The 25427-nt window shown below is 41.2% G+C and overlaps 1 protein-coding gene across 1 annotated transcript; it reads right to left on the bottom strand.

The window, feature by feature from the left end:
• Nucleotides 1–549: 549 nt before the first annotated feature.
• Nucleotides 550–24436, bottom strand: fer (fer (fps/fes related) tyrosine kinase). Its single transcript, XM_080419745.1, has 20 exons — nucleotides 24259–24436; nucleotides 19731–19964; nucleotides 19019–19159; nucleotides 15729–15902; nucleotides 15250–15349; nucleotides 14410–14593; nucleotides 13332–13469; nucleotides 12383–12502; nucleotides 11509–11631; nucleotides 10463–10637; nucleotides 10178–10273; nucleotides 9789–9995; nucleotides 8478–8600; nucleotides 8336–8392; nucleotides 7342–7457; nucleotides 6992–7086; nucleotides 6638–6761; nucleotides 5421–5575; nucleotides 4252–4374; nucleotides 550–4098 (listed from the first exon to the last, which is right to left on the bottom strand). The coding sequence occupies exons 2-20, from the start codon at nucleotides 19815–19817 to the stop codon at nucleotides 3962–3964; spliced, it is 2475 nt and encodes an 824-aa protein (XP_080275871.1). The 5' UTR covers nucleotides 19818–19964; nucleotides 24259–24436; the 3' UTR covers nucleotides 550–3961.
• Nucleotides 24437–25427: the final 991 nt, after the last annotated feature.

Below are 25427 nucleotides of genomic sequence, written 5' to 3'. Positions count from 1 at the left end.
ATCGGCTAGTTTCAAATGGCCGAAATGTATATAGGGCTAATTATATCATTGTACTGGAGACAGAATTGCTATAATGGAGAGGGGGGATAGTTTTTGTTGGTGGCCATAGCTTAGGGTAGAGAGGCTCAGACCTTCTGACAAAGCCAGACTTTAAGAGATCTACTGGTCGTCTGCCTATGCAAGACTACTGACCAGGTGCACAGAGTACTCGATGACCATAACCTCCCCACTGAAAATATAATAACCTATTTATCTGTGTGCAATGAAATCAACTAAATAGGTTGGTTTCAAATGTATTTCATATACCTGCATATTGGTAGTAAGTGGTTTTGTGATGCCATTAGAGCACTTTGGATTCTCTCTCTCTCTCACACACAGACACACAGACACACAGACAGACAGACAGACAGACAGACAGACAGACCAGATAAACGTGCAGGGTTTTAAAGGAGGGAAAGACACTGGTCCATAATGGACATAGGTGAGCGAGCAAGATTTTGAATGGCGAGAAGAAACTTTGGTTCATAATGGAGAAAGGAGAGCCAGTCACACATATAAATGCATTTATGAGTAAATGTGTTTGATACAAAGACATTGACATTTTGACAGCGATTAGTGTTTTGGAAAAAAACATTTAAAAAACCCATAAAAACCATGAAACATTGAAAACATGTACAAGTATTTACAAACTGTGATACCAGTACTTGCTGTGTGTTGTAAAGGTCAGAGATCCACAACTAGGCTTCAGAGTTCATATAAAACATAATTGCACCATGATTGTTACCAAACTGGTTGATGGTACTATTGCAGTAGTAGTGTATGCAGGCACTGTTGATAGTAATTCTGCAGTACTAGTACAGCTACCTTTACTGTTAATCGTATAGTTAAGGTCCTTACACACCAGGAGCGAGACGAATAAATGATCCGAAAATGTGTCTGTGAATATTTCACATCAAACTATTAATTAGGTGATGGTCATTCATGCTGGTGGTTGATGCTTCGCCCTTCGCTTTGAAAATAAATCACGTCGCTCTAGCACCACGTAATATTCGCGTTGTGTGTTTATGTACTCATGACACAAACAGCAGTTTAAAGTAATGCAAAAGTAATCAAACAAAATAAATGCTCCCAGTGTAAGGACCTTTATTGTTAATAGTACTACAGCAGTACAAGCAGTTACGACAACTTCACCTATTTTCAACCTATATTCATATAATAGGTCCTCGCTAATGCGCCTAATAAAATTGTGTCATTTTCTTCTACTCGGTTTGCGTCTCATAGGAGGGCTGTGGACACTTCAGAAACCCGCCTACCAGTGACATCGTTAGGAATTGTTTTTTTTTCTATTAACGCAAGAACAATGGCTTCCATTATAGCATGCTAACTTTCCAGGAATAGACAGCCTGCAGTTTCTATTAGCTTGGATTCCCCATCGATGATGTCACTGGTAGGCGAGGTTTCTGAACTGTCCACAGCCCTCCTCTGAGACACAGAACGAGTAGACAAAAATGGTGCCCTATTATCATGAGCATTAGTGCGGACCCATTATATGAAGACAGGTTGGAAATGGGTGAAGTCGTCCTTTAATAGTACTACTGAAGTACTAGTACAGCTACCCTTACAGTTAATCGTACTATTGCAGTACTAGTAGTTACTGTACTAATGTGTTGCTAGCACTAATGTTGATAGAACTACCACAGCACAGTTGTTGATAGTGCCAACCACAGTATAGGGCATAGCAGTGGCAGCCATTTTCTGGTTCCACTTCAAAATAGTCAATGCATTTTCCCCATTGACATTTCCAAAAATATTTATATCAATTCATTTAAGCCTAGAATCGGGCCATCCAGGGTCCTGGTGAATCATGACCATAAAACAGTTTTTTCTGTGATTTTTTATTATTTTATATTTAATTATATGATATACTATATTTAATAAATACCCTTTGTTTTGCCGTTTTCAAAAAAGTGTTTTCACAGAATCAAACGTTTTATGGTCATGATTCACCAGGACCCTGGATGGCTTGATTCTAGGCTTAAAATAATTGATATAAATATTTTTGGAAATGTCAATGGGAAAAAATGCATTGACTATTTTGAAGTGGAACCAGAAAATGGCCGCCACTGCTATGCCCTATAAGGGGCCGTGTCCACAGTCCCACAAAGCGTTTTAAGAGCTTTGGAAGATCACGTCGCATGCAGCGTTTATTGACACCGATCAACCGTTGTCGCTGTGCTTGAAATGTCCGGTCATCTGTGTCATTGGCCCCATTAGCTTTAGCTGAAACAAATGGTAAACATGGGACTTCTCATAGTTGTGATAACTGTTCAACGTCGGGTTGCAAATAACCGGCGTGTCAAGACGCACACAGCCAGAGGGATCGAAAGAGCAGCGCTCTTCTCCAAAAGTTGAACTATTGTCTGCTTGAAGCGCCCAGGGCACCGCCCACAAAAAAACACCGGACACCGAGAGCGCCGATTCTGCTGAAGCGTGATGGCCGAGCGCTGGGAAGAGAGTCTTTACCATAGAAATGCATGTCAGACAGGCGTCTGGCAGCTTAAAAAAAAGCTGTGTGTGGACACGGTCCCTAATATTACAGTTACTGTTCGTGTTCATAGTACTACAGCAGTAGGCTGCTAATACAGTTACTGTTGATAGTGCTTAGTATTAAAGCGGTACTAGTACAGGTACTGTTGATAGTGCTTGGTATTAAAGCGGTACTAGTACAGGTACTGTTGATAGTGCCATTACAGGACTAGTAGAGGTGTTGTTCAAAGTACTACCGTTGATAGTGCTACCGCAGTACTCTTACAGGTGATATTGACAGTACATCTGTAGATAGTGCTACTGAGTGCTGTACAAGTACAGTTACTGTTGATAGGATTACTGCCGTACTACCAGTACAAGTACTACTGCAGTAGAAGTACAGGTGGTGTTGCACTATGGTGTTTTTGTTGATAGTACTGGTACAGGAGGTATGTAGGACAGACATGCAATAATACAAAGTAGCACCTCGTCACAGGAAAGTCAGCCCCCCAAATAGTGTTTAAAAGCAGTCAACTTTACAAAGTAATTTGAACGCTACGACGTTAATAAATACACACCCTTCATTACTAAAATACTTATTTTTCCAGGGGCAGAGCTCGCATTTATCCTATTCTACCAACGGTGAACGGAGGAGCCTCACTTGGCTCTCGCCAAATGAACTTGAGTCGGAAGGTCACGTAATACTGTGACCGCCAGACGATAAAGCGCTGATGGATGATGGGAAATGTAGTGTTGTTGTTCGATGACTCAGTCCATATATATATATTATATATATATATATATGTCACAGTATGATTGGAAAACCAGTCAGATTGAAAAAGGCGCACTCGGTTTCACCGTCGGAGGCGCGCCGCCTGAAGGTGACTTGAGCCGCGAGAGGCACCGCCGAGCGAGCTCAGGCGAGCGAGTCGCCGTGCCGAGCGTTACGAAGTCACCTTCAGTCGACTCAGCGCCGTCCGAGTTATGTCCCGATAGACACAGAATCGTAAATCATCGTCTCCCCTAGTCTCGGTACCTCCGAGACGTCATTTATCTTTTTGAAGGGGGGGGGGGCCGCCCCGGGGGAGCGTGGGAGGTGAACTCGAAGAAAACGAGCACTCCTTTTTCAATCTGACTGGTTTTTCAATCATACTGTAACATATACGTATATATATATATCACATAATAGAATCTTAAATGTCCTGGCATAGTGTCCATTATCACTCCTCTTTCAACATGGCTGACTTGTAGTTCTTTGGGCTGAGAACGAATGTAGTCCTTGGCTAATGGCACATTTAGCAAAAGGTCGGGCCAAGCTAGCCAAGTTAGCTGGTCAGGAAGTCAGTTGATTTGTTAGCTGGTCAAACAGTAGGTCGGTCGGTCAGTCAGTCAGTCAGTCAGTCAGTCATAATATCAAAGCCAGTAAACTGTTCGTTCATTTCTTCTTAACCGCAGCCAGGTCTTTCTGAATTTCAGAGAAGTTGGGTCGGATCTCAGGCTTGTAATCCCAACAGCGCGTCATCACCTTGAAGACGTCGTCCGGACAACGCTGGGGACAGGACATCCTGTAACCTGAGGACAGGACAGGGGTGGGAGGAGTCAAACAAACCATGTAACTAGCAAATGGCAATAACGTGTTCCTAACTGTGCTATTAGCATAACAAAGAATCTAAAGCGACTTTGAGTAGTAAGAAAAGTGCTATATAATATTATTATTATTGCTACCTTTTTCCACCTGCTCACGGGCTTGCTGATTGGTCATTCCCGGGTAAGGACACACCCCCAGGCTGAAGGTCTCCCACAGAAGGATTCCGTAACTCCAAACGTCACTTTCTGAACTGTATCTCCCTGGGAAACAGCAAATCAAATAGTATTCATATGTTTTATATATTTTAATTGATGATATAGAATAGTATGACACTTTGTATCGTCTTTTTGGATGACATAGTATGATATTTAGACATGTTTAATTCAGAATGACAATACAATCCTATCAACAATTAGTACTACTACAAGCACTTGTTATGGTAGAGCAGGGGTCTTCAACAGGGGGTCCGTGACCCCTAGGGGATCCTCAGAGTTACTACAGGGGGGCCGCCAAATCTGTGTGTGATAGGACTTTTTTTTTTTAACATTAACCACTTGAACCCTAGCATCCCTATTCTGAGGAGAACTTTAGCCAAAAATTAGCAGATCTACAAGCTCACAACGCCTCGCGCTGCGAGGCGTTGCGAGCTTGTAGATCGGCTAATTTCGGCAAAGAGGTTTGGTGTAGGCTACAGATGCCAGGACCTGTACATACAGAGAGAAGACACTGTTTGGGTCACCAGGGCTGGTTGGAGACAACACGTTTCTCAATAATAAACACAAACCAAATTAACTGTCATCACAAAAGATTCCTCTGTGAAAATAAGCGTATTCTCATGGGAGGAGAATGGTGGAGATGGCTCTAGTGAATATACAAAAAGAGAGAACCAGTGAAATGTTTTACATCTCCCCCGATATGCAATCTGTGCTCATGTACACAACCCCTGGACTTGTGTCATGAGAAACAGCATTAACTCATTTAGACCTGAGGCAGATTCTACATACACCTTCTAAATCCTGACCAAAGTTTTCTGAAAAACGTCAGATTTTAATACAAAAAAAATAAATAAAAAAAAAAGCATTGTCCAAAAGGCTACATTTGACAGGATTTCATTTACAATTTCTCTAAGTGAAGGAACGTTCAATTAATATAGTTGAATGGGAATGTAAGGTTGAGGGAATGTGCGGACCTTCTCTTCTCTTTATGGTTTATCTATTCTGATCCAGCACCAGTCGAAATGTTGGGATGTGCGCGCACCTCTTGACCGCTACAGGTTGAGGGAACAACACATTTCTTATGTTCTTACCATAATTCAAGGCCTCCGGCGCCGTCCATTTGATGGGAATCTGCTTCAACCCCGAAGAGGAATAGATGCCATCATCTTCCTGACGACTCATCCCAAAGTCACTGATCTTTAACATGTTATTATCACCCACCAGACAGTTCCTGGCCGCCAGGTCTCTGTAGAAAACACAGGGATTAGTACTCCATTAATGGTACTAATGACAACTAGTAATACTGGCAATCAACCATAGTTTTACAAGTACAGACTGTTGGACTGCATGTGCTCAGTTCCAGGGTTCCCACACATTTGTTATAATGAATTTTCAAAAATTGTCCATAGTCCAAGTATTTTATCCCATTTCCAGGCCTATTACAGTAATCATACGGTGCAATAAAGAGACTCTTAAACCAGTGTGATATCAATGCACCAAGACAGACTCGAGCGAAGGTGTCACGTGAAAGAAAAGGCACAGATCTACAAGCTTAACAACGTATGCATTTTACCATGTTACATCTTTCACGTAATGTTGGACAAAAACAATGTATTCCGTTGCTGTCGGGCAGAAACCTCTCATCTCCATATTTGTGTTTGTTTTTGTAAATTAACACCCTATACTTGATCATACCACAGCATCACACAAAAGCATCAAAAGTAGCAGACCCACAAGCTCGAAACGCGGCTCGAAGCAGCGTGTTTTTGGGCTTGTAGATCTACTACTTTTGCTATTTTTCAATCCTGAAAGGTTTTGGACATAATGAGGTTTCCACCCGACAGAGACAATAATAAAAAAAAATCCTAAAAAAAAAAGGTTACATTCCAAACCTTTTCCAGGCCTGGAAAACATTTATTATTTATTTTCTAATTTCAAAATATTTCCGGGAATTGACCGTGGAAGCCCTTGCCCATTCACATGGCTTGACTACAGCATTGGTTCTCAAAGTGGGTTCCAGGGGTCCTTAGGGGGTCCCCAGCAAAATTATAGTTAATAGAGCGTCACAATCATTTTAACCACTTTAACCGTATTTTTGGCTATTAAAAAATAGCAGATATACGTTTAGAAATAGCTCATAGCATGGCACAGATTGCCGTGCTATGAGCTTGTAGATCTGATATTTTTGAAAAATCCCTGGGACAAAATATTTTTGAGATGGGGGGTCCGCAGACAAATACATATCATTTTGGGGGTCCTTGACATGAAAAAGTTTGACAACCACTGCAGCAGCAGCAGTTGTACTCACCTGTGTATACAGTTGTTACTTTCCAGGTATTGCATCCCATTGGCAGCATCCAATGCAAACTTCACCAGCTGTTTGGTTTTCAACTCCTCTTTTCTCTTCCTCAAAAATGACAAGAAATCGCCTCCTAAAAGAATGATGATAGTGAAGTGGAAGATAATAACAGTTAAAATTGATGATACAATAAGATCATGAACTAAACAATTATGGTAAAATAAGATAATCGAGCTGAAATTGATGGTAAAATAAGATGATAAAGATTTCACAAGGATATTGAGATTTATATATTCCATTACTAGAATGTCATTCTAATAAAAGGGATAAATGGATGAATAAATTAACCAACATTTACAGCACCTGTTACTAGTTCCATCACAATATATATGGGCTGTCTCTGGGTACAAACTCCTATCAGCTTTACGATATTTGCATGGTCGTATTGCTTCAGAATCCTACAACAAAATCAGACATCATTTTATTAGCATTATATTTAAAATGATTTAATGGTAATAATAATAAAAACTATAATACAATACAATTAATCTAAATACAAATATATAATATCAAATAAAGAAAGAAAATGTAACTAAACAAATGAACATTAAACAATAATGTTTGTTTGATGAATACATATATAAATATATATACATTACATGAATATAATAAACAACTGGGAACTGGGACAGAGTAATATGTAGTTTACATGCCTGGCTTCCGACAGAAACTTGATTTTCAGCTCTTGGGGTAAATCCTCTTTGCAGGTTTTGACGGCGACTGGGGTTTTATCCCGTAATGTCCCTTTAAACACCTCTCCAAAGTTACCCTGACAGACAGACAGACAGACAGACAGACAGACAGACAGACAGTGTTAAATCACCAAATATATGACAACAAGACTTCAACAAGACTTGAGAATCTAAAGACTCTTGACACACTAAAACAACATCGGCTCAAAATCTGTCATTGAGCGTATGGACAATAATTGTCTGTAGTTTTTGTGGAGTGTTCTGTGCTATTGGCGGTAGTTGGCCACAGAGTGCTGTAGGATTGAGTCCTAAAACCCGGAAACATAGAGGACTCTGTTCCACAGCCTGTGAATCATGATGATGATGATGAAGAGCACAGCCAAAGATCACGTGATCACAACAAAACGGAGCTGGTTTGGTTTAGTATTGTTTTCTGTTGGTTTTTGGTGAAAACAAGCCACATTCAACTGCCCATGAAAACTATGAAATGGATTATCGCGGCGGCACAATTTCTTTTCTCCGATTCTCCGAGACCCCCCTACGTCTTTTAAAGCGATCGCCGGGTGGATCGTTGTGACGAATAATATTCTATGATTTTTCAAAGGTTAGTAAAAAACGCTCAGAGTCGCTGGCAAGGGCAGCTGTTTTAACGACGATGTTTTAACTCTGGCAGTCAATGAGTTAATACTGAAAATAGCCGCTCACAACGAGTTGCGATTCCTACTCTCGCCCTTTGGCTGTTAAACCAGAGCGGGGGGGGGCAGTGGCTCAAGAGATAGCACGGCTACTTGGGAAGCAGAAGGTTCCCCGGTTCGATCCCCGGGCTCCTCCTGGCTTAGTGTTGAAGTGTCCTTGAGCAAGACACTGAACCCCTAACAGCCCCCCGATGAGCAGCATCAGTAATCGTAACCATAATAATAATAATAAAATAACCAGAAATACTAGAAGTACTAACCTTCCCCAACAGTTCTCCTAGAATCACATCCTCATGGTTTAAGATCCACTTCTTGTCCTGTCCAATCAAAAACATGGAACAGTTATTAAATTAATCAAATTAACAAAGACAAAGTTGTATCTCTGTGAAATCAATAAGTTACCTTGACAACAGGGTTGAGTAGAACCACGCCAGACTTCTTGGTGATGACGTGTTTGGAAGTGTAGTGATGTTCTATCAACTGCGGGATCGTGGGAAATCCGGTTCCTTCAAACCGATACTGATTCTGTCTCACACACAAAGAGAGAGAGAGAGATAGAGAGAGAGTTGACTTTGGTATAATTGCTAGTAGTAATACTATTATAGCTACCTTTTTTTGTGTGCTTTTTAATCACTTTTTCTCCGCAAATTAGTCGTTATGCCAATTGATTCCTCCCCACACACAAATATGTGTGGGGGCTGGGGGCCTCCTTACCTGCCAGTAAGGAACCCCCACCGGGAGGACATAGAGCCTTTAGTCCTTCCACCCAACGCTCCCTGCTGACAGGTGCCGCCCGAGCCAGTGGGAGTAAATGCAGTAAAAGATATCCCCCTCCTAGTCCCCACTAGGGGCAATTGGGCAATTGTGTTCGTATGTAGACACTCGACAAGGCCGGAAGCACCGCGGTGGATTCAAACCCATAACCTCCGCGGTGGTGAGCAGGCACTTTACCACTGCGCCACCTGAGCAACCCATTACAGTTACTACTGCTATGCTACAGGACGATATGCTAATTTTATGTCACGATTATTGAGACCAAAATTATTGCGATTTATGAAATTATCGCGATAATCAAAATATGCTTAAAACTCTTAACACATTGCGTGCCAATCGCGTAGTTCTACGCGAACCTAAATAATTGCGCAGCGTGCCAGTCACGTAGTTCTACGCGAAGTGGTCTTTTTTTTTTTTTCGCAGTGACACATTTCATTGTAGGCCTCCCTCGCAGTGACACATTTCATTGTAGCACACCCGGATATGGAAATATCCGTATCCGGAGATTTTCGTTCCCATCCGCCGCCGCTCTAAATCTTCCCCTAATCCGCCATTATCTCGTTTTTTTTCTCCTCGCTGAACGCTGTTTAACAGAAACCGCGACTACTGCAAAATGGAATGTCGCCGATTGAAACGGTCTTCTCTGGGCCACTCACACAGCTACCCTGTGTGTCTACAAACAGTTTAACGCGCGATCTTAAGGTATTTAGCGAGGTCTGTGGCGAGGTGAAAAAAACAAAAAAACAACAATAAATCGCTGGCACTGGTGAGTACATTATGATATTAAACTCTGGCGTGGAATGTGTTAAAATGACAATTTCACGATTAATTAAAATCTCTGCAATACGATTATTGCCAGCGTTTTTTTATCACGATAAACTATAATAACGATTATCGTCCCATCCCTAGTACTACTACCGTTGCAGCACAAGTACTCACATCAGCATACTGGATGATGAAGTGGCGTCTCTGGCCGTCAGAGTACACCGACAGCACGTACTCCCCTGGTTTTCCGTGACTCTCTCGTACCAGGAAGTCTCCCTGCTGCCGGAGGAGCTCTTGAGCCTCGGTTCGAGGGATCGCTCCGTGGTACCACTCCTGGTCCGACAGCGGACGCTCACTGGTCGCAATGACGTCAAAGAACTGCTGAGAGAGGGAAGGAGAAAGATACAGGGGTGCAGAGGTAGGGAGGGCAAGGGAGAGGGGAAGAGAGATAGGGAGGGAGGGAGGGAGAGAGAGAGAGGGGGTGCAGAAACAGAATTATTCAGCATAGTTTTGATGTTAGAGAGAAATAGAGAAAGAGTTTTTTTTTGATTATTGAGGTTTACCGAGGATGAACCCAACATGGATTTAGGAGATCTGATAATTCCAGCGATGGAGTGACGCAATGTATCAAACTTGCTAGATACTTTATGACTTTTATCCTGAAAAACAAACACACAAGAAATATTTTACCCACAATTCATGTAAATCTACAACTGCTATGATTGCTACAAGTAGTACCTACTGCTTTTAGTAATATACTTCACTTTGTTTTATTGATTTCAATTTTACAAGAAGCTATTCGCTATTTCTACCTCTACAACTCAAACTAGTGCTACTACTGCTACTACCATGGAGTTAACGGAGCGAGCGTCATCTTCGTAGTTGACGGTAGTCTGAGAGTCGGCCATTTTGTTCTCCAGTAGGGTCTTCTGGCTGGAGAGTTTGGCTTCAGAGCAGCGCAGCGATTGGACCGTCTGCCGGAGCTCCTCCAATGACTGCTTCTGGCTGAGCAACAGGACCACACTGGGAGAGCCAATCACAATATGTCTATTATTATAATAATAAATAAATATATATATTTTTAAAGAATCGCCTCAGGTCTTAATGGGTTAAAGCAGCACTATGTAACTTTTCTCTGCTACCCTCTGATTTGAACCCGGTTTCCTGTGCAAGTGCTGACATTTTTTTTACCATTGAGCTAATAGAGCCGGCCTGCTTGCTCAGGGGATAAATTGAATCTTGACCATCAGGTCAAAATCCGTGTCAGATCCTGTGTCTAGGTGAGACATAACACGATCTAAATGTCTCAATAGAAGAGTAGGGAGACAAAATACAACCACCCTGATTGTATAAGTTATATTGTATTAACTCTTAAACTGCCAGAGTTTATTTTTTTACCCTCACAAACTGCCAGTCTTTTCTAAGCTAGTACTTAGAAAAAATTATATATTTTTTGTCCGTTTATTTTTTAACATCGAAGTGAATGGAGCAGAAACTTTTCTTTGTGATGAAGGGAAAAACGGAACCCCCCCCCCCCCCAAAAAAAGAAATAGATTTTTTTTTTTTGCCAGGCAAAAACATACTCTACCATACAGATTGGACAAAATTACATTTTATTCATAACAAAAAGTGACATAGTACATAGTTGAGGCTTTAACTGTTATCCAATAAAAACTTTGAGAATTCAATATCAAATCAAATGACAAATAATTGATATATACAGTAACACACACACACACACACACACACACACACACACACACACACACACACACACACACACACACACACACACACACACACACACACACACACACACACACACACACACACACACACACACACACACACACACACACACACACACACACACACACACACACAATATACCCACTCTGATTTCTTGAGGCAGGTTTTGGACGACTCGTCCAGTTTGGCCTCCAGGTCGCTGACCAGCTCCTCCTTGCTCTTCAGTGTCTGCTGAGTCTGTATTAATTCTTCTGCTGTCGACTTCAACCTGAAACACGGCCAAGATAACCACTAAATAAAATGGTCAATCAAATGTATTGCTGACGCCCCCAATAAGGCAGTGCAGTGTTGGGTGTGAAATCGGTTGGATCAGTCGTTCTCCAGAGTATCTATAAATTCCACAAATCTGTGTGTGTGTGTGTGTGTGTGTGTGTGTGTGTGTGTGTGCATCATTCTGTAATTCACATATTTTGAGAACCGCTCAACCCAAAAAAAATAATTGCTGACACACCAAGGAAGTGCAGTGTCGAGTTAAGTCTGTGCAATCAGCGGTTATCCAAACTCATAGTTTAACCCATTAAAACCGGGACAGCAAAGTGTCAATTTAGATTTTAGCTATGTATAATATATAGCACATTGGTTGGCCATTCAAAAATAGCAGATATACAAGCTTGTAGATCTGCTATTTTATATTTATTAAAATGTGTGCAAATCGTTTCATTTTTTTTTTAACTCAAATCTTCTGGGGGGTTCCTGCTGGAACAAAATAGTTTGAGATGGGGGCCCGTGGCCAAATACATTTTGGGGGGTCCTTGACATGAAAAGGTTTGAGAACCACTGATATAGCAACATAAGTTTTTCAGAAAACTGTTGGGATTTAGAAGACATTTGTAGAAATAGCCTCAGGTCTTAATGGGTTAAAGGCGTTCCCCAGAGGAAGGACCTTTTTTTGGTGTGTAAACTATGCAGTGAAAATGAGCTTTATTACTCAAAGGGAAGACAACAAGACGTTTACTCACACGGCCTGCAGGCTGTCGGCCGTCAGGTTGTTCCACAGGATCTCATTGGCTGACAGGTTTTCAGTCTCTTCCAATAGGGAGGCGTCGAACTCCACGCCGGGCTCTGTCGTCTCTGGAGACCTTTTGAGGGAGGATGATGGTTGGATTAACGGCCAATTACTACTCTACTACGGTCATTTATTGAGCTTAACATAAGAGGTTCGGTGTTCAGGGTTCAAAGCTAAAGACTAAAGTTTCATGCCGGCAATGATGATGCGTACATTTTTCAATCACCAGTTTGTCATACTACTGTACATTTCATGTCCCTCCAAACAAAGGAATCTAAATTACAACTACCAGTCCCCTCCAGAGACAATGGGAGTTAGACTAACATCTAGCCAAAGCAAAAAAGTATCAGGAGGCTAGCTATCTATAAGCATGTCTGTGTGTGTGTGTGTGTGTGTGTGTGTGTGTGTGTGTGTGTGTGTCTGGATTTCGGTCACGCCACAAATATAGCCATCTACAAGCTCACAATGTGGTGAGAGTTTGCGACGCATTTCCTCTCAGTAATAAAACCCACCAGATCATTAACTAGGCTACTGTCTCTAACTGGTTTTCTCCAAATCTCTCTGTACAACTGTCTCTATTTTTACTTCCCCCTTCTGGCATTGTGTTTGTCTGCCTTGTTCTTTAGTTCCTATCTGGCTAGTTCCTATCTATCTTTGTTTCTGTGAAGTGTAAATTATCTTTTTGGAGAGGAATTATGATTATTACATTACCAACGGTAGACTAACAACTATAGGCCTACACACATGTATACATAAAATCTACATTGGAATTAATTCTACGTATCTTAAAAATGCATTAAAACTGCCTATACAGTATCTGTCCATCTCTGTTCCCCGTAGTAGTGGTAGCAGTAGTAGTATAGCAGAGGTAATAGTAGTATAGTAGCAATAATCATACTTACTTGTGTACTTCTATAAACTGTTCATACTCAGTCACAGGGTCAATGCTGTAGATTGACGTGTTAATTTCTTTGTGAACTTTAACGATTTCGTCCGTCAGCAGACTGGTGATGTCACTGTAGTCCTCCAGTATGCCTTTACTGTAGATATACACATAAAACACACACGCACATTATATCACGGGTATCCAAACCTTTTTCAAAGGAGGCCAGATTTGATAATATGATAATACCTTTGGGCTGAATTGCATCCCCTTGGTCCATTAAAAAATCAAATCACATGCCAAAGCAACGCACACAACAGTTTCATTTAGCTACTGATTAATGATGAATATGAGGATGGAAATGTCTCCGTAATCCGTATAGTCAACTATTTCCATAATCAAGGAACATGGACTTCTCAGCCAGCCACGATGTCCACAGAGGCAGCCCACGTAACAACATACATTTATTTACCTCTAATGGAACGATGTTATACCCCCCAATAAATAGATTGGTTAAAACAAACATTCAAACGTTCGTTCGGAAACACCACTGAATGTGACTTCAGGGCCATCCCTTATACCACACTGACCCCTTCTTAACGGCTCTCCTCTAACAATCTACAGGAAATTATATGTATACATATACATATTATATATAAAATATATATAGTCAAATAAATACATTTCAATAATGTATTTAAAAGGAAACCTTCTAACATGGGCTGATCCTCTAATGCATGCAACATCAGAAATGACTACAATAGAGGATCAGCCCAGGTTAGAAGGTTTGGGGAGAAAGCAAGAGAGGCGAGGTTGAGATGGTTTGGACATGTGCAAAGGAGGGATGAGGGGTACATTAGGAGAAGGATGCTGAAGATTGGAACTGCCAGGTAAGAGGAGAAGAGGAAGGCCAAAGAGTAGGTTTATGGATGCGGTGAGAGAGGAGGACATGCAGGTGGGCAGGAGTCGCCGAGGAAGACACAGAAAACAGAACCAGATGGAAACAGATGATCCGCTGTGGTGACCGAGCTGGGAATGAACCGAAAGAAGAGTGTATTTTAAAAGAATGCGTTATACAAGTAGTGAGCGCCTCTTACAGCGCGCTGGTCATGTCCTCCTCCATCCTCTGGAGGGAGTCCAGGAGGCGCGGCAGTGTGTGTTGCTGGTACTCATCCTGGTGGAGGCGCGCGCTCCGGACGGCCATCACGTACTGGTTGTGCAGGTTGTGGAGTTTGGTCGTGGCTTTGTCATAACGCTCCCGAGCTTTCTCTGTTTCCTTACCTGCCACAGGAAGACGGTCTGTTATTCTGGTACTCTGTCAGTTTGCCCTTTTTTGTTTTTGCTTTATTTATTTACATTAATTCATTGTCTCCATCAGGCCGAAGGTGTGGCCGAGACTACATTATGTTTTGCCCCCTGTCCGTACATGTGTTCGTCCGTCTGTGAACAGCTAATCTCCGGCACCGTTGGACCGATCGGCGTGAAACTGAGCACACACACTCCCTGGAGGCCAGAGCAGAACCAGTTGCCCTCATTTTTCAAATCGGCCTGTTATAGCGCCACCAGCAGGCCAATTTTTGCTTAACACGTTTTTGTCTATAACTCTTACAGGTTTTGTCCAAACATCACACAAATCGGTACACAGCATATAGTACTATACTAAATTAAAGCATGAATTACTTTTCCAAACGTGTATTTTGAGCTGAGAAAGTGTAGAAATCTCTGTCTTTTCTCTGAATTCCAGTTTTTAGATTCAGTCAATCTCTGCAGTGGATACCTTTTTTTTTAGCCCTGATTCTCTACTTATATGTGAGAATAAGAAACAAAAATGCTAAACGTTCCAATGGCCCTCTATTTGTTGTGTTGTGTCATAAAACAAGGTATAAAACAAAGTACTATACAAACAATAAAATAAACCAGTAAAACTGATTTATTACCTTTAGCCATGGCTTCCCTGTATTTCTCTTTAGCACTGATGGTGTCTTTCGTCAGTTGCCGATACGTTACTTTTAGCTTCTCCAAGTCGCTCTTTGTCACCTACAAGAAATACAATAATTAACAGATGCTTCATTCCAATCAAATAGGAACGTGCTAGCTTGCATTTGTTTGTGGAATCAATGTCGTATGACAGAAATATATTTAATATATTTCATGTATATTCTCATTACGAATAGAGTTACATAAATTACGACTGTGGTTAGTGGAAAAACTGCAAAACTGATAGCCAAAATTCTGTAATAAAACTAATATTTCAGCAAACGAGGAGGTAATGTCAACGTCAGGTCCAGTACCCTATTAAATTAGAAAATGACCACACTTACTGAATTTGCATGCGGGGAGACCCCAGGATAAAATCTAGGTGGGTTTGCCCACGAAAACCTCAAAACAAAACTAAAACTCCACCCCAAAAGCCCACCTTGTTCAGGTCGCTCTCGAGCTGCTGATGAAGACACTGGTAGCTCTTCTTCAGCTGCTGTTTGTCCTTGATCATCATGGTGAGGCGATGGAGTGGACCAGAGTTCAGGTCCTCTGCATGAGTCTTCATTATCTTACTCAACTGATCCGTCTGCTGTACCATCTGACACCACGACTGTGAGAGAGAGAGAGAGACCGAGAGAGAGAGAGAAATGGAACCAAGAATGAGAGACATAATTTTCTACATTTCTTGCACTCTCCAAAGCATTGATAAAGTAGTTTAATGAACTAAAATCAGCTTTTCAGACCACCATTCACTGAAAACAGGTTTGCCGCAGGGCACAAAACTCAGGACGAGGTGTGACTGACATTACACACCGAATTCCAATCAGAGCCTCAGTAAATGCAGCATTAGACAATACGTTTTATTGTTTTGTGCCTGTAACCCAACACCACCGTGGGATCAAACAAGGAGCCTTGCCGGTAACGAGGAAGTGAACGGTTGTTTGGTAGCAGTGCCTTTGATGTGCATTCTCTGTGGATTACTAAAATTCTAAAGGATCAACTGTGTGCATAACTCATAGGATATGGCATACTAAATGAGGGCAAAAACAAAGCAAAGAAAAAGCTATTGTAAAGCAACTTTAGGGTAGGAGAGAACATGGATGACAGAAGTACCACGGCCACAAACACACACTCAACTACAGGCACAGCAAACGAATATTTGGGGGGTGAAAGACATTGCCGTTAGCTGTTGCTTGCGGCAGGTCAGGATAGGTCAAATGCCTTTTAATGACTTGCTGTATGTCAGCTGGTGCATGCTTGACTGAGCGGAGCACGGTTGATCGTGGTTATGGACAGATATATTTCATGTTGTGTGAATGGCAAACAAAAGAAGGTTGCTTCCCAGTCTCTAAACAATACAAAACTGAAGATGAATAGATCAAAATAAAAATAAAAACCCATTCGCCCGTTAGGGCAAACAGAAAGCAGTTGCCCGAATATAGTTATTTTTGCCCCAGGCAATCGGGCAACCGTTAATGTCAACAACACCTGTCCATGCAAGTAAAAGGGTAAAGCAACCTCACCGTCTCTCTCTCTCTCTCTCACTCACGTCACACGCACACGCACACGCACACGCACACACACACACACACACACACACAATTTCTCTCTACCATGCTCTCTTCACCAGTACACATAAAAGAGCTCCACGTATGTCTTACACCAACATTGTTTTTATGAAGCATTTTGTTTCGCTTTTCATTCCCACTCCAGCTGTGGGAAAATAATAATTGTTTATACAAGGTAGGGAGATGTGAAATTGACGGCACGAAATATACTAGCATTGGAAATTGCGCCTATTCCCACGGGATGCCAAAATGAACATCTGCAGTAGATTACTACAGTAGCTTTACATGCAAGTGGAAAAAGGGAGTCTAGTAACCATGTAACAAAGTAGTAACCTAGTAAACAAACTACCAGTACCCATACTTAACAGTAGCAACCTAGTAACCACTTAACACACAGTAGTAATCTAGTAACAAACTAGTAAGCACATAATAAACATACAGTAGCAACCAAGTAACCACTTAATACACAGTAGTAACCAACTAGTAACTACTAGGAACCATTTAGATTGTGCAAACAACTCCAGATAGAAGAGGACTTGTACTTCGCGTGCGGATCAAGACAAAGAACAGCTATCTGGACAGCTATTCTATGAATGGAGTACAAAGGACCCCAATGGAAACGAGCCATAGGCTTTCTTGGGTTTAAAATCCTCTTAACAGACCTTGTATTGAACTGTACTTCCCTGTGCTTGTCTCTGCAAACTGTTAATAAAGTATTCAATCAATCAAGAACAGGCCTATCAAAGGGTTTGGCTTCTACAGGAAGCAGAAGATCCAAGAGGACTGCAGCTGACCTTTGAACTTCATGGACATTCGTCTTTCTTGTTTTTAAAGTTTTACTTGCCGTCTCCTACATAATGTTATGATTGTGTAATCATTGTGTTCCCATAATTAGGGGCTGGAATGTAGGAGCCATATGTGACTTAAATGCAAAGTCTCGTGTTTTTATTATTGACGTATGGTAGATTGGGCACTGACTGCACCGGGTATTCGGTGGTGGGCGTGATCAACGGAGCTGGGGGTGCTGCCACGCTGATATTTAATTACTCATGGCGTTCACCTGTGCACCGTAGTGTGGGAATTTGGACAGAGATGGGGTGAGCGTGGGAGATGGCAATTTCTGTTGACCGTCGTAAACACAAAGAAAGATAACTGCGTAACATCCACGGTAATATAATAGTTAATGGCTGGGAACTGTTGTAACGTTAACATGTGGTGTAATATAATATAAGGTCAAACGCATGGATTGGAGTGGACCTGAATTCTTTGTGCGTGAGTGTCATACAGTGTTAAACTCCCATGTTTAGCTCTTCGCTGCTTTTTTGAACTGCCTGGGGTCCTCAGTGTAGCGGTCCTACAGGGGGTCCGCCAAATCTTTGTGAGATTTTGACATTAACCATTTCAACCCAGCATCCCTATTCTGAGGAGAACTTTAGCCAAAAATAGCCGATCTACAAGGGCACAACGCAAACAAACAAAGAGTTTTGGTGTAGAGGGAAAAAAGAGCGGGCCAAGTACAGAAAGGCCAAGTTTACTTAGTATTGACGGTTTAAGTGGTTAAATGTCTGAAAATCCACATTAATATGAATCCAACATACACTGATGACAATGCCGTCAAACAAGTCTCTGAAGCCATCTATGAAATCTATGAAAACATTTATATTTTATACAATATATAATAGGGGTCCCTGCTTCATCTCTCTCTCAGCCAAGGGGTCCTTTGGCCTGAAAAACATTGAAGACCCCTGGCCTAGCCCTAGATACAGCCGCAATAGTAACCACTTGAACATACAGCAGCAACCTACCAACACAGTGGTTCCCAAAGTGGGGATGGAAGGTCTGCGGGCCAAATACATATTAATTTGGGGGTCCTTGACCAGTGTTGCCAGATTCTGTGAGAGAAACAAGCAACCAGGTCTAGGAAAACCAGCCCAAAAGAAGCGACTATGGGCCACATGAGCACTTTAACATATACATCAGCTATTTGAAAATAGCAGATCTACAAGATGCGACGCGTTGTGAGCTTGTAGATCGGCTATTTTCAAATAAAATCTTGCAGGGAAATTATAATAAGCAGATCTGGCAACACTGTCCTTGACATGAAAAGGTTTGAGAACCACTGTACTACTAAACAAAGCATCAAGCGCGTCGTACGTACCTTGCTGACGGTGCTGACGTAGTCCAGCTGAGGCGTGTTGTCGTGGCGTTCGGCCTGCTGCGAGATGTTGAGCAGCAGGGAGGCGTACTCCTTGTCACTCTTCACCCGCAGGGTCATGAAACGCTTCACAGATTCCAACAACTGAAAGAAAACAAGTGTTTTGAATTATTTTCATGTTATTATTATTAACATTATTAGCACTCTCAAGGCAGGATTGTGTGTGTGTGTGTGTGTGTGTGTGTGAGTACATGTTTCAGCGTTCTGCACCCAAGGTCAAAGGTCACTGTTACTATAAGTAGTAGCAAAGATGGTTGATTTAGAAAGATAGACCATCCTAATTGGAGCCACTAGAGGCAAAATGGTACACAAATCCTACAAATGGTGCTAGATCCCGCGAGAGTGATAATAAAGTTGATTTTCTCCTGATTTGTCTCTCTGAGAAAAAAATTGCATTTTAGTATGAGAATCTTGGGGAAATTGAGTGGCTTGTGATGATTGGGTCCAATATTTATAGTTCAGTGACCATGGGGCTAAGCAATTGTTCAGAAGCTGTGTTCACGTTTACTCTTCCATTGAGAATAATAAGACTGCTTCCGGTCTCCTAAAAAAAGGTGGCCACCTACTTCACGCAGATACAGGAAGTAAACCGGAGATGGCATGTCTTTCTTTTTTTTGGGGGTGGTTTTCTGTAGTAGTAGAAGTATTGAAATACCTTTAGTTCCCAGTCTTGAAGCTTCAGGAGTCCTTCGTGGGAGTTGCATAGGTCTCGACCGAACCCCATCATGGACACAACATACATACACCCCCAACACACTACACACACACACGCGCGCACTAATACATACTAGCACACATTCATTAACACACACTGGACACTAATTCATAGTACATACACACAAACATTCTAATACCACACACACTCACATCAAGTTGACAACATGACGACCTGAAAAGAGAGAATATTATTAAAAAAACATTACATTTAATAATAATTTGCTCAATATATCCTGTTAAAGTGGACTGAGAAATCAATAACAGTTATAATATAGTGCAACCAGTACAACCGCGGTCTTCTACTGTTACTCAATGGGAGCTGGTCAGGACAAGCAAGTTTTTAATTGTATAACTGACCAGATATCAAGTGTGTGGGTCTCACACACACACACACACACACACACACACACACACACACACACACACACACACACACACACACACAGATTTAGACTTAAATTAATAATGAGTGGTATTTGCAGGGAATCGAATTGCAGGGACTTGTTTTTGAAACTTTTTGAAAATGTTTCCACCATATGTATAGTATATCGATGTATATACATGTGATTTAGGGTGAAGTTGCACATTAAATTGTCTCCCCAACCCCACCACCTCTGGTCACCTCCTACGCTACCAGGATTAAAGAAATAATTGCTTTCACCATGCAGGCATTGTTTGTTTTATTCTAACGATATGCAGTTTCTTTTTAATATATATTGATTGATTGATTGAATGATTGAATACTTTTATTAACAGCTTGCAAATAGTACAGTGGTACGATTATACAATGATGCTAAAAAGGATAACACAAAAAGCCTTGTTTCCATTGTGGTCCCATGTATTCAATTCATCAAGACATTTAAAGACATACAATCAGTGGTGTGTTCTACCAGTATGCGCTATATACGCAGTATACTCAGACTGAAATTTAAATTAGAAAAAAATAGTACACCCTCTGTAACCATAGTAATTCATTCTGTGACCGTGCGAGTATATGTGCACGTGCCGTGCGCGAGGGAATAATTATGGTATACCGTCTGAAAAAACCTAGACTACAGCACTGCGTACAATAACATACAAGAAATAATCCACACTAGTAGCAATAAATGTACATGCACAGAAAACAATGGGGGGGGGGGGTCTTTGGTTGTCATTTCTAGTGTTAAGCTCAGAAGACTTTTCTAGGACCAGTTACAAATTGCAGACAGGTGCTCTTTTATGGCGGTCTTGAAGGAGTGTAGGGAGTCACACTTTTTGATGGCTGTTGGGAGTCAGTAAATTCAACATTTTGGTGGCATAAAAGTAGAACGAATTTAACCCCATGTTTGTGCCAAATCTGGGTTGAACTAGATCAGGGGTCTTCAACGGGGGGTCATCAGAGTTACTAATGGGGGTCTGCCAAATCTTTGTTTGGTGGCTAACATTAGCCGAAATCGGGAGTGGAGCCCACAACACGCTGTCAAGCTGGATTACCAGCATATGTGGTATGTGTCTGGACCACTAGGCCAGCGGGCGCCCCAGATCAGCTAGTTTCATAGAGTAGGTGTAGAGGGAAAAAGAGCAGACCAATTACAGAGCCAATGATCAAGTTGACTAAATATTGAGGGTTTAAAGGTTAACTATCTGAAAATACACATTAACATGAATCCAGCTATCTGTGAAAGCTATGAAAAGTTTTATCTGACAATCAAGACAATTTTATACAAAATAGTGGCTAGGAGGTCCTTGGCCTGAAAAACGTTGAAGACCCCTGAACTAGATGACATTTTCAGGTTGAAAACAAGATACCTTTAATTGCATAAGTGTGGTAATTAATTACAGCAGGAGCAATTCAATTCACCTTAACCCCCCCCCCCCCCCCTTCCTCCCACAAATGGTGTTTTTTGTTAGTTTATGTCACAGTGAGGAGAAAATGTTCTCCTTTCCTCTGACATCACAGTGACGTCACGTCGGGACACTGTACGCTATGTTAGTCGAGGTTTGTTTGTTGTTGTTAAATAAAGTCATATTACCCCTTGAGTTAAACCTGTTTGTTCGTTTTACTCATTTAAAAAACACTCTTTCACGTCCAGTCACTTTGTTTTCTTTCCCACAAAGTTTAACAAAACTTTGTTTTTATTTTCAGAAACCAGTTAGCTTCCATGCTAAAACTAGCCTTCCCTATGCTAGGTCCGGGTGGTGGTCCCGGGTGGAATCGGTCCCTTTAATAATAATAATAATAATAACAATAATCATAATGACAATATTAGCTAATAATAGCACCTCTAATCTACATGACACCAGTTTAGGAACAGTGAGGGACCAGTTTAATAAAAGCAGGACAAGAAGAGAGCAGGCTATCCTGGGATCAGATCCACACCCTCCCTCCCAGTGTTGCCAGGTTTCGCGAGAGAAACAAGCAGCAATGATGTCTATGAAAACAAGCCCAAAAGAAGCAACTATAGGTCTTTAAACCTATATGCATCTACACTAGATCTGCTATTTTCAAACAAAATCTTGAAAATAAGTGCAAAATGTGGAAATCTTGTTTTATACTTTGTCCTTGGCACAAATTATTTTCAGATGGGGGGGTCCACAGACAAATACATATTAATTTGGGGGTTTCCTGGACTTGAAAATGTTTATACATGCCAAATAAGCAACTATACACTTTAGAAACAAGCCCAAAAAACCTCAACCACCAATATTTACATTTTATCAATATTCCTACTGGTCAGTAGTAATACACTGAGGACTCTATAGCAGGAGCACTCATCCAATGTCACTATATGACTATGCATGCACCTCTTGGCAGTGGTGGAAGAAGTGCTCAGATATTTTACTTAAGTCAAAGTAGCAATATAAAAATACTCTGTTACAAGTAAAAGGCCTGTGTTCAAAATATTACCTGAGTAAAAGTACAAAAGTATTGGCATCAAAATATACTTAAAGTACTAAAAGTAAAAGTACTAATGTTTGAAAATAGCAGATCTACGAGCTCACAAAGCGTTGTAGATGAGCTTGTAGATCGGCTATTTTCAAATAGCCAATGTATAAAATAGGGCTTAAGTGGTTAATGTACGTTTTATAATATAGTAATTTATATCTGCAAAGTAACTAGTAACATAAGGTTTCAAATAATTGTAGAGGAGTAAAAGTACAATATTTGCCTCTGAGATGTAGTGGAGTAGAAGTAAAAGTATTGCAAATTGGAAATACTCTAGTCTAGTACATCCACTGCCTCTTGGTACCATAGCACCATAAAGGCCTTAAAAACAAGGCTCCAGACATCCCAAAACCAAAACAAACTGGTCAGGCTACTACTTAATTGGCCTCACACCTACAACCCATCTAACCCCTCCTCACTTTGCTAGGGTGGGATGGCTCGGGGTAGAAAACAGCAACTTGCAATAGGCCTCAGGCCTAGTCTACAAGATACACTGTCTGTCACTACACCTCAAACACAAAGACAGTAAGACACCCATCATGTACCTGTCAAACTACTTCAAAAAACGTCAAAGACGTCCACAAACACAACACCAGAGGGAGCTCCACAAATCACGTTCAAACCCAGATTTGGCTCAAAACAAGGGGTTATATTCGTTCTATTACTGTACATATTTTTCTTCTTGATTACTACTCGTTGATATGATTTATTTTGCACAGTACTGTATATTTGTCTGTCCTTAAACGTTTCAATGAATTGAATACACAAACCAAACCATATAGTGCTTTCTTGGCGTCCAATCCTTATAGCATCCTTTTGTATTTATGGTTTTTATTCAGCATAGGTAGCAGTAGGGTAGTTTGAACAAATACAGATGCAGTAAGATGCAGTAATATGCCTTTTTTCTTTTTCTTACATACAGGGACAAACAGTACAATACGAAACAATTCACACCCAACATAACATTTAACACACAAGGTACAAGGTTGGTTCAGTTTTAAACAACACATAATTCTCCCTAGCATAGCATCCTTTTGTATAGAACTGTAGTTTCTGTGCTTTGGGGGGGGGGGGGCAAACTGTTAATAAAGTATTCAATCAATCTTTCAAAACAAGCAACTTTACAGGAAAAACAAGCCCAAAGTCGCTTATAATAAGCAGACATGGCAACACAGCTCCCAACACTGAATCCACTGCTTTTTTCCCCCTTTACCCAAAAACACCACCAGCGTTCGAGAATTGGGGGGGTCCGCGCCGTGTCAGATCGGAGTTTTAAAGACCCCGATCCAGTGTACCAGGGGATCGGGGGGTCTTTAATGTCTCTCTCTACCCCGACCCGGCCGGATCCTTCCTGGGTTTGTTGTCGGCTCTCTGAGGGAAAGGAGGAGGACTGGAGGAGGAGGTGGTGGAGGAGGAGGAGGAGGGGGGGGGCACGAAAAAAGCAGGCCCCTGACCCACTGCAACCGTCCGAACCGAAGTGAATAAAGCAGTGGAGGATCCAGAACTAAAGTGAGGGGGGGGGGGGGGGTGGGGGACTCACCCGGTCGGTTCCGAAGGACAAGAGGTTGTTGTCGGTTCTCTGGTGGGCTCTGTTCTGTTCTGTTCTGTTCTGGTGCTTTGCTTTGGAAGTGGAATCCGCGTCTCCTCCTGAAAAACGTCAAGTTAATTCCTCTCCGCTCCACTCGTTTCTTTTCTCTCTCTCTCTCGCTTTGGCTCGCTCTCTCGCTCTCTCTCTCTGTCTCAGAGTCTCTCTCCCAACAACCGGGAGGGGCTTCCGCTGTGTGTGCGTGTGTGTGTGTGTGTGTGTGTGTGTGTGTGTGTGTGTGTGTGTGTGTGTGTGTGTGTGTGTGTGTGTGTGTGTGTAAAAACAATACTAATGCTGGTCTAATACTGGTGATATATAAATGATAGTGTGTGTGTGTGTGTGTGTGTGTGTGTGTGTGTTTTATATATATATATATATATATATATATATATATATATATATATATATATATATATATATATATATACACACAGTATATACTGTAACTGTACATATACACACTCATCATACACACTATATAATATATATACAACATACATATACAGATATACCTAGTAGACTTTATCTTAATTTACCCTTATGTTGTACCTTATACCTTAGCATTTTGAACTTTACCTTATGTTTTTATTTCTTTACACACATATACCATCTGGTGAAGGTGCATTTAGTCACCATGGTCCTACTCTCTGGAGATTTTGAGGACATATTTCTAATCCCATATTGGGTCATAAAATATGTATTAATGTGTAACATAGTGGTGTGGACTAGGTAAACCAGACATAGCCTAATACAAAATCCTCCCTGATATGGGCATGACAGAGTTGATAATATAATTTTAGAGAAAGATTTGTCCATCTTCTGAAAGTTACCCGGGCCATTCCCATATATTTCTGGAAGCCTGCATCTCCCAAATTTACACTGGTTTAAACCATAGGTTTAAACAGGTGGCTTGGTCCATCGGGGAGATGGTATTATTTAACCAAATAATCCCCATAACATTTGAGGCTAACGATTATGGCAAACATAATGAAGATATTATTAGACATCAAATAATTTTATGCAAACACAGATCATACATAGACCTTATACTTTATCAATAGAAAAATGATCAAATATAACAAAGGTTGATCTCTTCCGAGCCATGATTGATCAGGAGGCCTGCA

Source organism: Gymnoscopelus braueri, assembly GCF_963280865.1.
Source record: "Gymnoscopelus braueri genome assembly, chromosome: 22".
Lineage (NCBI taxonomy): Eukaryota > Metazoa > Chordata > Actinopteri > Myctophiformes > Myctophidae > Gymnoscopelus > Gymnoscopelus braueri.
This window is presented reverse-complemented; position numbering and strand designations above follow the sequence as displayed.